This window comes from Girardinichthys multiradiatus, chromosome 10 (genome assembly GCF_021462225.1).
Source record: "Girardinichthys multiradiatus isolate DD_20200921_A chromosome 10, DD_fGirMul_XY1, whole genome shotgun sequence".
Classification (NCBI taxonomy): domain Eukaryota; kingdom Metazoa; phylum Chordata; class Actinopteri; order Cyprinodontiformes; family Goodeidae; genus Girardinichthys; species Girardinichthys multiradiatus.
In genome coordinates, this window is record NC_061803.1 from 33,782,405 (window position 1) to 33,798,110 (window position 15,706).

A 15,706-nucleotide genomic window follows, 5' to 3' on the forward strand; every position below is an offset into this window, starting at 1 on the left:
AGGCTAGATCTTTACAGGGGCACACAGGAGAAGACAGTCTTGCATTAGAAGGCTGAGAAATGCCTTCAAACAGAACCCATGTTAAGAACAGTTTAAGGGAACAATGTAGGTTTGGTCAGCTGGACCGGAGGGGTGTTACTGAGTACCAACCACAGTCAAAGTTACCGGACCACTTCCGGTCGAACAGACGACCTGACCATCACGTAAGGCCCAAAGGTAAGCCTGATGGTAAAGGTTGGAGTCAATATGCAGGATGGAACCTGAGGAGAGAGATGGAGGATGCCTTCTGCAAGATTCTGACAGAAGCAGTGCACCAGGCATGTACCCAACCTCCACCATCATTAGAGGCAGCTGACCATCCGGTGAAAACGGATCCAAAACCCCCTTCGGCACGACTTGGCGTGGACCCAGTCTCCACAGCCATCAGAGTCTACCTGATCAGATGGAGAGACAATCCTGGTAAACTCCAAGAACCCCTTGGGACCTCTCCAGGAGAAACACAACAAACCATTTTTCCAAGGTTCTTAGGTAAACTGAACCAAAATGAACATGCACGTCGCCTATACTGTCTGACCCTTATAGGAGGACATGTAAAACTGAGTTTCCATTTTAAAACAGGATCAGAGATCAGCCTGATGGGCTCAGTCTTGTTTGAGGAGGTGAGTAGAGCCATGCTCTCCCTCAGTAAACCATTTCAGGCCGAAGCTTGTGATGTAAGCATCACCAGCCACACCCAGGACCGATCGTGCATCACTAGTTGGATGGAGCTGGACATCACACTCAAAGACATGACTTTGGTGCACCCCATCTATATGTGCACATTGAACACAGAGCCTTTTCTTGGTTGCCAGGACCTGCTGGTATTGTTTATGTATTTCTGTATGTATAACTTAGATCTGTTTGTCATGTAAAGTGATGTTTGTTGAGAACTGATGCTATTTAAGTGACCTGAATCGGATGAGTTCTAGGGAAAAAAAGAAGCAACAGAACTGTGAGGACAGAGGAGAACTATGGGTAAAAAAGAAAAAAACAGTAATCAGTATACTTCAACTAACGGATATGGAAATCACAAGATTGTAATCCAAATAATTTTAATTTAGTAAAAGAAAACAAACAACATATCTATACATCCACATTAGGTAGCTTGGTAAATATAAAAACAACTAAAGTTAAATCAAAATCATACAGATACCTTAATGATAGAAGTGCTTCACAAATAAGAAGCTCCATTAAGAGGACAACCTGGGCTTCAGTACTTTACTGCAAGGTGACACATGCACACATGAAGTCAGTGACAGTAATCCCATAACGAGATTTCTTATTCCAGTCTGCGTTGCATTTAAAAACACAAAAAGGCAACTTTCTGCATCCAAATTCTGACCTTTTTTTCACATAATAGCACAGAACTTGAGCTGCATCTGTACATCCACAGTGAGATTATTAAACATGCAATAAAAGGTCAAAACAAACAAAGATCACATGTAATCAGTGGACATGATCTACTTTTTGGGTATTAGACTAAAGATTTACAATATACAATAGTTACATATGACTTTATAATAGACTGAATTCCATTCATGTTCAACAATGTAGCATTTTAACCAGAAACATGTTTTTCTAAAAGCAGGCAATGATTTGTCCAACTAACACAAATTATTTCATCAACTTGGATAAAACAGATCTGCTTGAGAATATTTTATAAATTCAGAACAGTATCTCACTTGTTTTCAACTTAAAATTTACACGTGTTGTTCTGGATTACCAAACAATAAATTTACATAAAATAAATAGAAATGATTGTTTCAGGGAGAGTTTTTTAAAATGGACTAAACGAATTTTATATTAATAACTGTGTGGAGGTTCCTCCATCTCTGCAACAAAGATTTGGTTATTAAGATTCAATCCCATTTAAGGTCCACTGATGTGGAATAGTCCATACATGGGCAGAACCCCCATCCATCCAGAATAAAATTAGTTTAGTGGATATCTGGAGGGTTTAAGCCAGCTTCCAATCTTGATCCTTTGGACATGCTGCTCCTAGTTTTAAATGTATTTCTGCTCCAACACACCTGATTTAAATGTCCAAATTTCTGCTGAGGCTGTTTATTATTTGCAGCAAAGACCAAAAAATCTGCAGGACAAGGTCCTCCAGGAGCAGTTTGACACCACTGAGCTGAATTCTGCAGGTCAGTGTCAACAAGTCAATGTTCCGAAATGCAAAGCAAAACGCACATCTTTGCAGACTAGCAGTAAGATGAATTTCTGTTGATTTTAATCAGGTTATTTTTAGTAGTACAAAGCTATACAAATGAGTAAAATTATAGTACTGTCATTTCTGATATTTGACCCCTGTTATAGAAACCAGTTTACACAAAGAAAGCCCAGCTATGGTTAACTTGCTCTCTAGTACAAAAACCAGGCCTTTCAAGTGTCTGAGAAACGGTCTCAAAAACGAATGCCTCGTTTTGAATTTTTATTGACAAATATCAGGCACCAAAACCTCCTCTACTGTGGCTCAGACCAGTTGTTCACCCTCCAGTGTGAACTTCTGTGTGGGTCTGTGATCACCACTATCCATCATCTGTCAAGCATGAGACACCATGTGTGTTGTAACATAGGATTTTTTTGTGAACTTCTTACCACAAACATCACACCCAAATGGCTTCACTCCTGTGTGGACTCTCATGTGTTCCTTCAGATGGATCCTCTGCAGAAAGCTTTTGCTACACACGTCGCAGCTGAAAGGTCTTTCTCCGTTGTGAATCCTCATGTGTTCCTGAAGACCGCCCTTCACTAAGAAGCCTTTACCACACTGCTCACAGTTGTGTGCTCTCTTTCCAGCATGAGACATCATGTGGGTTTTAACATATGACTTCTTTTTGAATTTCTTACCACACACGTCACAACCAAATGGCTTCTCCCCGGTGTGGACCCTCATGTGTTCCTTCAGGTGGATCTTCTGCTGAAAGTCTTTACCACAGTCACTACAAACAAATGTTTTTTCCCCGGTGTGAACACCCATGTGTCTCTTCCGTGTTTCTTGTTGAGAAAACCCTTTACCACAAACCGCACAAACAAACGGCTTCTCTCCAGTGTGGACAATCATGTGTTTTTTAAGGATGTGCTGAAACCGAAATCTTTTTTCACACACAGTGCATTTAAATTGTTTATCCCCTGAATGGACCTTCATGTGCACTGTAAGGATTGACTTTTTATGAAACCTTCTGCCACATTCATCACAAGCAAAGGGTCGCTCTCCAGTATGGAGTCTTATGTGTGCCTGAAGATCAGTCTTTTCTATAAAGCCTTTTCCACAGAAATCACAGCTGTGTGCTGTCTTTCCACTGTGGGTCATATTGTGTTTTCGGAGACAGTCCTTCCTTCTGAATTTTTTCTCACAAACATCACAAGCAAATGGCTTCTCGCCGGTGTGAACCCTAACATGATCGGTAAGGCTGTCACGCTTTTTAAACCTTTTATCACATTCATTGCAAGCGAACAGTTTTTCTCCTTTATCACCAGCCATGACTGAGTTACTTTTCTTTTCACTGTTTACATCTGACTGAGGTTCTCTACACTGCTTCCCACTGTTGTGACTCATTTTAGTTTCAGACTCAGAATCTGACAAAGGTCCCTGCCAGTCATGATCATCATCATCATCATCACTGACCTCAGTCTCAGAAGAATCTGAACCATTTTCATCAGGGTTTCGCTCAAAGGTAAATTCTGGATCCAGGTTCCTGTCTGGTTCTGGTCCTCCACTGTCCTCTCTATTGGGTTCTGTTTTTATTTGTTCAGCTGAGCTGGTGGTTGAAGCTTCCCTCTCTCCACTTTCTTCAGTTTTGATCTGATGAAGCTCTAATAACAGAGGTTTCTCTTCATAACCTTCATTCTTCACTGTAACAACAGTGAAAGGGAACCTGCTGATATCAGTCTCTTTCTGCTCATTAGGCTGCTCTCCCTCCAGATTGGTCCAGAGTTTCTCCTCTTCCTCCTTTATGTGGGGGGGCTCTGGGTGCAGTTGGTCCAACTTGGAGCTCCTGTCATGTGGAACCTCTTTTTTAACATCCAGCATCTGAAGGACTGGGAACACTAGCAACAATAAAAAATGTGTTTTACAACCAGAAAATTAAGGACATTTGCTTGGAAAATGTTGTTTGCTACTTTAACACTCCTTAAATAAAATCCCAACAATTTGGTTCACAATATTTATGCTGGCATGGGAATACAGAAGCAAATCACACATACACTTAAGCCCAAATTTACTCATACAGCTGGCAGATTTAGGTTTAAAGTAATCTTTTAACTTTACCAAAATGTTTCTTCTGTCTAGAAGTATTATTAATGTTTTGGAGTGGCTCAGCCAGAGTCCCAACATAGAACTGATAGAGGATCTGTGAAGGGAGCTAAAGATTAAAGTGCCTGTGACACGCTTTTCCCACAAATGGAGAAATTGAAAGAAAACATCTTAATATTGAAGGAACTGGGCAGTAATTGACATGCTATTAGGATTAAAGATGTGATAAAAAAAATAATAATTGTGACACAAAATAAGCGTATTTCGATTTTAAATTTTGCAAGTCTAAAGTCGCCTGAAAAGGACGTCAAAGGGGAAGTCTCTGGTCATTCATTGTGTGAGCATCAATGATAAACGGTTCAGGTAGAAACCAAGTTGTGTTAAAAACAGCATTAATATGGTGAAATGGTTCAGACTAACAACAGCCGTTAGTCTGCACTACTTTCCTGAAGTAAAGAGGATCATAGCTGCCTGGATCAGAGCTGGAAAACTGATGAGGGACAGATGGGCTGATCCCACCAAGCACTTACAGTTGTGGTCGGAGGACTATTCAGCAAACTGCTTCGAAAAAGAAACCTCTGAATTCACAAGTGAAATAATGCCAGAGGTCAGGATATCTGACAGACGAAGGAGAATGTTGAAGCAGAGTCAATAGCCACGCTGTTCAGAGCATCTGATATAAAGAAAGGTTGATGTTGTTGCTAAATGGATCAGGGCTCAGCAAGTAAGAACACTTCCTTGTCACCAAACTACATTTAGATATCGGCAGTTTTATTAATAATTAAAAATCTGAAATTTTAATTTTTATTATTAATAATAAGATAAATTACACACACATACAATATATTTAAATAGATGTTTATCTAAAGATTCTGATATAAAGTTAAAAAATGACCCGCCAGGTATTGTCTTCAGATCTTGAATCACCTCTTGTGTCTGCTGCTACCGTTCCATGCTGCTCAGCTTCACCTCTGGTTGTTTCTCTGAGGGCCGTAAATATATATAGTGAAACCCTGGATTTACACTGTAACTACACCTACCTGGTCCGAAGCGAAGCCTGGAGGAGGAGCTCCAAGAACCATACGCAGATCGCTCAAAAACAACCAGTGATAAATGTGGCCCAAAACAGTTAATTCTGTGGAAGTTAAACCAGTTAAACTGCTTTATTGTTTTCTTTTTATGCATCCAGATATGCGTTTTGTTCTACTATGGATTAGTACACTGAGTGCAGCAGACCTATATTTGTTGCTTAATTTGGTGCATTTGATGTTTAATTGCTCGGTTTATAATACCTTAGTTAACCTAGTAACTGATCTAATTGATCTAATGTTAATAACTGCTAATATATACACATGTATACATAGTCTACGTGCCAGGGTTCTCCTGTGACGTCATAAAAGAGCGCAACAAAATCCCAAAGGAGGAGTCTGGAGTGCTTTTTAGTGACATACAGTATATGACTATATATCTCAACAACTGTTTATTTCAGTGGCATGAATTTACTTTTTAAAATATTTTATCACTGTTTCCTTTCCATGAATGTAATTGGATTTATCATATAAATTCGAAGTCACAAGCACTTTAAGGTGATGGCAGGGAGGCCTTCCAACCTCAAAGAACTGGAGTTCTCTTTCTCTACAAGAACATACAAAACACTAATCAGCGGTTAAAAGAAGGGTTTGATCACTCTAATGGCAACAAAGATTTTATAACAATTACTGAACGAGATATGAATCAATTTTAAAACATCATTTTCCCCAAAGTGATACTGCTTTTCATTGTTAAATTGTCTTTTGAGAAATGCCTGACTCCTTTTCTAACAGAAACAAACTTCCAGAGTTAGAAATAATAAGCTTATGTGTATTTTCTGTAAATTTTAAGCTTCATGTATGACTGATTACTTTCTTGACAAATACATTTTTTATTTAAGGGTCTTATCTATGTGCTGGAATTCATAGGAACACCAGCCAAATCCTCAAAAATTCATTCTAATATTCAAGCCTTAAACTGGTTTTAATACATTTGTAACTGAAGTTTTTTTTCTGTTCACTTTCAATATGTACTGGCCGGAATTGCCCTCCCAATATGGCGGACATGTTGACGTATCGCCATAACTGCCAACGCGTCAAGCTGAGCAAAGAGAATAACCCACCCTGAGTTAAATGAGTTTTATTCTCACCGTGCTTCTTCTGACCAGCTGTTTGGTTTGTACCAGCTTCCTGCGGCTGATGGACACCGAGCTGTTTCATCTGCACTCTGTCCTCTAACGGCAGACTTTCCGAGCTGTTTAGATCAACATAGTCCACACCCTGCATGGTGTCCACAGTCTGTAAAACAAACCACAGCGTTGTTTTACACCAAGCAAGCCGATCAGCTCACACTGGGGCCGGATATATTTTTGTCTGGATCCACAGAGCTGTTGACGACAACAGAAGCTCCCGTCTCTGCAAAACTATGGATCACTGCTGGATTTTGATCAGGCGCCATTACAGACGCCTGATATGTAGGTTTGCCCCCTACGTGTCCCAATCCTGCCATCTGCTGAAGTTACCTAGCTCCTACAACAACACATTTTTTCTTCTTGTTCTTTGTTTTTTATGCGTTTACCGCCACCTTCTTGATTGGAGTATGGATCAGAGGCGATCATACCAACATTCTATAGCCTCAGAAACTCTATTGCCAAAAAAATCCATGCCCTGCTATTTTAGAGAAATAAACACTTCCATTTTCTGCTAATCTAGGCAGACACGTGCTTTTCGGCATAACATAGGTCTATGTTCCTCATCAAAAACAGTCCCTCCTGTATTGGAGAGGGTAATGGGGTTGGTGGAATCTCTGTTAATCTATTGACTTATCACGTTTTTAACAATCTAAAGACAAAACATGGCCCTTGTTGTTATTTCGTGATCCTTATTTTAAGATTATGCCATAGAAAACTCTTTATCCCCTTTGCCTATTAGGAATGGATAATCCCATCTTTAACAAAGACAATAATATTTATAAACATATCCAGACAAAATATTTACAGCAATCATCATAAACTGATATACTGCGTGTGCCATACCAACTTTATTTCTAGAGCACTTTAAACACCCACAGGACCAAAGTGCTGTACACAGAATAAATGAAACACCGGTCAAATAATGCAAAAACAAATCCATAGGAAAATCAATAGGACCTAAAAATAAATAAAATAAAACATCCCTGTAAAATAAATAATTATACAACCAATCAGAATGAGGTCAAAACAATTTAAAGTCAACATCTCAGATGGTGTCAAAGACCAGGGAGAAAAGATGGGTTTTAAAAAGGGATTTAAGAACAGACAGGGAAGAGGCCAGTCTGATGTCCAAGGTAAGGTCGTCCACAATTTAAGAGCCACTTGTTGAAGCACCCTCCCAAGGGGTGTTCTGCGTGTTCGTTTATTCACCGTAAGCTGAAAGAATTCACAAGACATTATAATAAATCACACGGAGACAGCTGTATGTTATTCAAATACCTGGACCAGGGAAGCTCTCGCATGTGGTAACACAACACACACCGAGACGACTTTGGAACTTCTCCCTGGGCCCATTGCTTTTATTGAAACACACATGAAAATGAACAGCCCCTGTTTACAGTTTTTTCCACACATGTAGTCACGTTACACACATTTTCCTGCCTACCATATTAGGACATGTTCCGGTCTCACAGCTGCATTCCGTATCTACTGATAAAAGCAGGGAGTAACTCTGTAGTTGCATTATCACTAATTTTCCCACACATGTAGTTCTTCAGTATTTTCTGCTTCACCACACTCAAGGCCAAGTTTGTGCAACAACGCTGCTGCAAGCCACTAACACAGACTTATACATTTTATTTCCCACACTGGTTATGAACATAATAATAATTAATGCACACACATAATATATCTCCACACACTACAGCAAAAGAATGGCCTCCTCTGAGCTTATGCTTCGTCTTTGGCACACTCAGGAGCAGCTGATCAGCTGACCTGAGGGGACGGGAGGGTTTGTAGGGATGTAGCAGCTTGGACAGGTAGGTAGGTAAGAGCTTTAAAAGCAAATAAAATCATAAAAAAAAATCCTAAAATGGACAGGCAGCCAGTGCAGGGAGGCTAAAATAGAGGGAGAGTTATACAATTTTCTTCTTAGTTAGATCGCAGTTAAAAGACATGGAGCGGCATTCTGTACCCTCACAAACAAAGAGATACAGGATTCCTTCATTTGTGTTACAGTAATCCATCTGAGTGGAAACAAAAGCGTGGATTACAGTTTTGAAACTCTGCTGAATAAGAATTGGCTATACTTTAGCCAGCTGCCTAATTGGAAAAAAAAAACAGGATTTAACAACTACTCTTATGTGATTTTCTAACTTTAGTTCAGCATCTGCTTTGACCCCTAGGTCAGTAACAGCAGGGATGAAGTACTGGGCCAAGGAACCAACACCTACACGGGGTGTCTCAATGGAGCTTCCAAATACCATCACCTTGGTCTTTTGCTCAATGAACTTTAAAAAGTTCACAGCCATTCAGGCTTTTATGTTCTGTTCTTTCAAGTATGCCATTAATTGGTTGTACATTACCTTCTCAAGGATTTTAGGAAGAAATAGCAGTATACTAATTGGCCTGTAATTAGCAAAAACAGAGGGGTCAAGAGTTACAATGTCCAGGGACCACACCAGAGGACAGAGTGTTATTAAAAAGAATTAGGGAAATAATGCCCTACAGTGAGGAAAACCTCTTTAAACAATCACAAGGAGCAATACCATCATATGGAGAACCTGTTGGCCTAAATGACTAACCACCTCCTGCAGAGACAACAGAGTCACAGGTTCAAAGCCATCAATAATAGGAGCGCAGGACACAGACTGAGGGGTCATGAGCAGAAGGTGAAATTTGGGCACTGGCGGAAGTGACTTTCTCACTAAAATAGCGCAAAAGGTTTTCACAGGATTCAATACAGTTTATGTGGGCATTAAGAACACTATCAAAACTATAAAGAACATGGAAAATGTTATTTACTTTAAAATAGCATTAATGAACATAGCTTCACTTCCTTCAAACATTTGTATATTAATTAAAACTGACATCTACTGTCAAACATTAAAGAACAAACAGTCTAAACAGAAGTCTATCTTTTGATATACTTTGTGAACCTGGACAAATTTATAAATAAAAATAAAACATAAATATATAAATAACTGCTGTGATTACAACTCTCAGCAGAATTGGGCGGGGTTTGAAGTCAGACTCCACCCTCACACAGTTTTGATTGGATAGTTCTTCTCCTTCCCTCCAAATGTCCAGTTTTAGTCCCACATTGGAGTTAATTTTAAGTCGGATATCCGAGAGAAACTGGTTTACTACAGGCAGTGATGGCTTTTAATGCCACGTTTATCACAGAGACGGAGGTTAGCAATACTCTGCGTTATGGCTTCTGAATGCACTAATTTGCTTAGGGCCCATCTATACATTTAAAAGTTTCACATACTTTAATTACATTGTTAAAATTTTTACACTGCTTTAACTGAAATGGTGTTGCTTTACATTCATTTTTTTTTTTTTGGCTTTTTGGACATAGATTGTCCCATAAGATCATAAATACTCCGTCTCCAAATTATATTTCGATATTTGCAGGTAATAAATCATGTTTTACTTCATACATACAGTAACTCTGAGAGTTTAAGACCCTTTAAAAGGCCTGGTTATTGTGATTTACCAAACAAAAGGTTAAAAAAAATCCACAAATCTGTAAGAAGAATCCAATAACCTGGTTTCCTACATGAGCACACAGTTAAACTAATACTTTGCTGAAACACCTTTTGATTCAAATTTAGCTTTAAGTCTTTTTTGGTGCAAGTCTCTGCAACCCACCTAATGAATTGGTAATACAGGTCCTTCTCAAAATATTAGCATATTGTGATAAAGTTCATTATTTTCCATAATGTCATGATGAAAATTTAACATTCATATATTTTAGATTCATTGCACACTAACTGAAATATTTCAGGTCTTTTATTGTCTTAATACAGATGATTTTGGCATACAGCTCATGAAAACCCAAAATTCCTATCTCACAAAATTAGCATATTTCATCCGACCAACAAAAGAAAAGTGTTTTTAATACAAAAAACGTCAATCTTCAAATAATCATGTACAGTTATGCACTCAATACTTGGTCGGGAATCCTTTTGCAGAAATGACTGCTTCAATGCGGCGTGGCATGGAGGCAATCAGCCTGTGGCACTGCTGAGGTCTTATGGAGGCCCAGGATGCTTCGATAGCGGCCTTTAGCTCATCCAGAGTGTTGGGTCTTGAGTCTCTCAACGTTCTCTTCACAATATCCCACAGATTCTCTATGGGGTTCAGGTCAGGAGAGTTGGCAGGCCAATTGAGCACAGTGATACCATGGTCAGTAAACCATTTACCAGTGGTTTTGGCACTGTGAGCAGGTGCCAGGTCGTGCTGAAAAATGAAATCTTCATCTCCATAAAGCTTTTCAGCAGATGGAAGCATGAAGTGCTCCAGAATCTCCTGATAGCTAGCTGCATTGACCCTGCCCTTGATAAAACACAGTGGACCAACACCAGCAGCTGACACGGCACCCCAGACCATCACTGACTGTGGGTACTTGACACTGGACTTCTGGCATTTTGGCATTTCCTTCTCCCCAGTCTTCCTCCAGACTCTGGCACCTTGATTTCCGAATGACATGCAGAATTTGCTTTCATCCGAAAAAAGTACTTTGGACCACTGAGCAACAGTCCAGTGCTGCTTCTCTGTAGCCCAGGTCTGGGGAATGCGGCACCTGTAGCCCATTTCCTGCACACGCCTGTGCACGGTGACTCTGGATGTTTCTACTCCAGAATCAGTCCACTGCTTCCGCAGGTCCCCCAAGGTTTGGAATCGGCCCTTCTCCACAATCTTCCTCAGGGTCCGGTCACCTCTTCTCGTTGTGCAGCGTTTTCTGCCACACTTTTTCCTTCCCACAGACTTCCCACTGAGGTGCCTTGATACAGCACTCTGGGAACAGCCTATTCGTTCAGAAATTTCTTTCTGTGTCTTACCCTCTTGCTTGAGGGTGTCAATAGTGGCCTTCTGGACAGCAGTCAGGTCGGCAGTCTTACCCATGATTGGGGTTTTGAGTGATGAACCAGGCTGGGAGTTTTAAAGGCCTCAGGAATCTTTTGCAGGTGTTTAGAGTTAACTCGTTGATTCAGATGATTAGGTTCATAGCTCGTTTAGAGACCCTTTTAATGATATGCTAATTTTGTGAGATAGGAATTTTGGGTTTTCATGAGCTGTATGCCAAAATCATCCGTATTAAGACAATAAAAGACCTGAAATATTTCAGTTAGTGTGCAATGAATCTAAAATATATGAATGTTAAATTTTCATCATGACATTATGGAAAATAATGAACTTTATCACAATATGCTAATATTTTGAGAAGGACCTGTATTTGCCTACTCCACCTTGCAAAGTTTTTCCTAAAGTTGTAAACAGTGAGGACATTGCTCACCTCTTCAGGTGCCCCACAGAACTTCTGTCAGATGTAACTCTGGACTATTTATTTTTATAAACCCTACTCCTGACTGGTACGTGTTTAGAGCGTTTACTTTGAGAGCTTTATTTATAACCTCTCTTTATAACAGAGCAACAGTTAGAAAAATCATCCTTGGACAGCTTTCAGGTTTGTTAGGAATAACCTTTATTAATATGCTTATAGCTGTTTTTCCCATTCATACCATAGTGAAGTAAAATATAAGTTCTAATGTTTCCCTTTTGTTAAAATAGGATAAGAATGCTCATAAACATAGAGTACAAGGATAAATGACCCAAGGATTGTCATAAATGACCTGAAGCTGGGGCACTGGGTTTGATAGTGGAGCAGCTGGTATAACTGGGTTGATTAGAAAGCCACAGCACACTTAGATTAAGTATGGACACCCGCTACTGCACAATCTAACAGATAGGCACCACAATGGTGACACATAGTCTACTGATAATCACTGCATCCATTGCATTGGAGTGCCAGATATAAAACTACATGTGACCTTCTATCGAGGATCTTCGTCATCCTCTAACAGACGGCGACGATCGGAGACGGGAGCCTCAGCGCTGATCTGTGTGATCATTCCTCTGTCTAATTTAGATTAAAGGAGCTAAAAGTTAGAACTGGTTGAGAGTCGTTCCTTTAGGAGTCAAAGTTAGAGTGTGTGATCGCTTCCGGGGTTCCAAGGACCGGTGGAGCTCCGAGGCGTCTGACCGCCAACAGGGTGCGGTAGCTCGGACAGGTTAATCATTTTCTCTATTTTAGATGTCTGGTGTTAAATCAGGACTGTTTGCTGAAACCATGGGATTTATGGCTCTTTGAAGTGAACCAAATCTTCAGGATCTGTTCACTTCAAAGAGCCATTGAAAATATCTGTTTATGTACATATTTCAGAGAACAAGCAACTTTACCCCTATTATAGGGTTAAATATATTAATTTTGGGAAACCTGGCATGTGTGGGTGAAATTCACAACAAAAGTTGTGAATTATCTGTTAAGATTTATATATTTATTTAAAATGTGCAAAATAGAACCACAGTATGTTCATGCAAAAAAATCTCTATGTATACATTTCTATAAAATTAAGCATAAAATATCAAAATATAAATGTCAAATACCCATGTAGTTCTTTACTACAAGTGTTGCGTGCATTTAAATCATGTTAATGCTATTTGTAATACTGAAGCAAAATCTAACTTTTGTTGCTTTGGCAGAAATAAAAATCACCAACTGCAGCATTAAATAAAACTATTAAGGCAACGCACTAATGGTAAACACTTGAACCAAATAAAGTGTGCAGGCTTCTTGTTGCGCCACTCTTTGTTTCGTCCTCAAGCAACGAGCACACCGTGACCTCCTCCTCTCTCCTGCTGCATGCAACCTGCGTCATACACCATGACACGTGATGAAAACAAACAGCGAGCAATGAGCATGTGCGCTGAATGCTTGTACCTACCCCTTTTCGGTTTCCACTTTTAATCACCAATGTGATATAATTTAAAATTGGGTTAAATTGAAAAGGTAACATTGACTGAAGGGTTGTGAGTCTAACCAGGTAGTCAGCAGCAGAGGAGCACCACAGGGGACTGTACTCTCACCATTCCTTTTCACTCTGTACACCTCAGACTTCCAGTAGAAGACAGACTCCTGTCATCTGCAGAAATACTCGGATGATTCTGCAGTCGTGAGGTGGATCAGAGATGGACAAGAAGATGAGTACAGGAAGGTGGTGGACCGCTTTGTGGCATGGTGTGGAAACAATCATCTCATTTTGAACGTGACTAAAACAAACGAGATGATTGTAGATTTTAAGAGAAACAGGAATAAGTCAAAAACTATTTCCATCATGGGAGAAGAAGTGGAGGTGGTGGAGGAGTATAAATACCTCGGTGTTCACCTGGACAATAGACTAGAGTGGAGATGCAACTGTGAAGCCATCTACAAGAAGGGACAGAGCAGACTGTACTTCTTGAGGAAGCTTAGGTCCTTTGGTGTTTGTGGCAAGATGCTGCATATCTTCTATAAGTCTGTTGTGGAAAGTGTGATCTCTTCTACCATCATCTGCTGGGGAAGCAGCATCAGAGCCAGGGACTTAAAAAAACTCAACAAGCTGATAAAGAAGACTGGCTCTGTTCTGGGGACTCCTCTGGAACCTCTGGAGATCATTGTGGAAAGAAGGATTCTTCATAAAATCAAGAACATTATGGAGAACCCTGAGCATCCTCTTCATCAGACTGTCCTACAGCAACAGAGTGTCTTCAGTCAGAGGATTCTTCAGATCTGCTGTAAGACGGAGCGCTACAGGAGATCCTTCCTGCCCACAGCCATCAGCATCTACAACGACTCTTTGAAGAAACCTTCATAATATGAGCTATAACAACATTTAATTTCCCTTTGGGATTAATAAAGTATTTTTGAATTGAATTGAATTATGAGCAAGCAAAGTAGCAAACAACAAAGAACAGCTCTCACTAAGACCCGAGTCCTATCGTTCAAGGCAAGGCGCCGATCCGAAGAATCGGATTGTTTGTGAACGTCACATCAAGTCATTGGGTGCATTAACAGAGTATTAGTTTAAGGCTGTGAACATTTATGCAACAGGATATTTGCAGCTTTATTTTTTTCTTTAATAAATCAGTATTTCTTTCACTTTAATTGTACAGGATATAAATCACAGTACATCACAGTACAAGGGTACATCCCCAAATATTTGAATATCGTGAAAAGGTTTAATATTTTTTGTCACTCATTGCAGAAAGTGAAACTCGTATGTTATATAGATTCATCAGAGTGAAATATTTTAAGCCTTTATTTCTTGTAATTTTTATGATTAGCTTTCAGATACTTAAAACCCAAAATTCAGCGTCTCATAAAATTAAAATATTACATTAAATCAATAAAGAATATTTTAAACAGAAATGTCAGGCTTCTTAAAAGTGTTTTAAGAAGCCCATTTCTATGCACTCAGTACTTGGTTGGACCTCCTTTCACATGGATTACTGCATTAATGCAGCGTAGCATGGAGAGCCTGTGGTTCTGCTGTGGTGGAATGGAAACCCAGGTTGCTTAGATAGTAGCCTTCAGGACATCTGCCTTGTTGGGTCTGGTCAAGCACAGTAACACCATGGTCATTGAATGCAAACTTTACATTCATCTGAAAAAGAGGATTTTGGACCTCTGTCCATATCTTTTTCTCCTTAGCACTGGTATAACGCTTCTGACGTTGTCTCGGTTTTAGAAATGGATTGACATGAAGAATGCAACATTTGTAGCCCATGTATAGGATTCATCATCTGTGCATAGTGGCTCTTGATGCCCTGACTAAAGCTTCAGTCCACCACCACCCAAGTTAGAGTTAATTAGCTGATTATGGCACCATAACTTATATTTCTAATATTTTACTTTTTTACAAAATTTTTATTTTCTGAGAGACTGAATTTTGGGTTTTCATTATAAGTTTAATAAATTATATATTATAAAATTACAAGAAATAAAATTTACATGTATATATAAGTACAAGTATTTTTGTAACTAACATCGTTCACATATTTACAGTTAAGTAAAACAGTCCTTTTTCTAATATATAAATGATGGTAGAAACACATTCAGGTATACAAATTGCTTTTCTGTGTCAGGTATGCGCTTAAAATTCATTCTTGTTCAGCTAAACTAATTCTCTCCATAATTTAGCCTCATTATTCATGATCCAGCTCCATAATTTTCCCTCAGACATTATCGCTTCAAAATGATTTTTCTGTTTGATTTAGTTCTAATAACTCATTCAATATTCCTTAATTTCAACTATTCCTTTCTGCTTTTCAATTAACAAATTATAAGAGATCCCCTTCATCGA

At 39.3% G+C, this 15,706-nt stretch overlaps 1 protein-coding gene across 1 annotated transcript; it reads right to left on the reverse strand.

The window, feature by feature from the left end:
- Positions 1-1,074: 1,074 nt before the first annotated feature.
- Positions 1,075-6,875, reverse strand: LOC124874687 (zinc finger protein OZF-like). The gene is made up of 2 exons (XM_047376156.1): positions 6,477-6,875; positions 1,075-4,092 (listed from the first exon to the last, which is right to left on the reverse strand). Exons 1-2 carry the CDS (start codon positions 6,610-6,612, stop codon positions 2,585-2,587), a joined length of 1,644 nt encoding a protein of 547 aa, XP_047232112.1. The 5' UTR covers positions 6,613-6,875; the 3' UTR covers positions 1,075-2,584.
- Between the last annotated feature and the right edge of the window lie 8,831 nt (positions 6,876-15,706).

Coding starts and splice junctions, on each gene's coding strand:
- LOC124874687 (XM_047376156.1), bottom strand. CDS start 6,612: ATGCAGGGTGTGGACTATGTTGATCTAAACAGCTCGGAAAGTCTGCCG. Junction 4,093..6,476: donor AGCTGGTCAGAAGAAGCACG/GTGAGAATAAAA, acceptor TATTGTTGCTAG/TGTTCCCAGTCCTTCAGATG.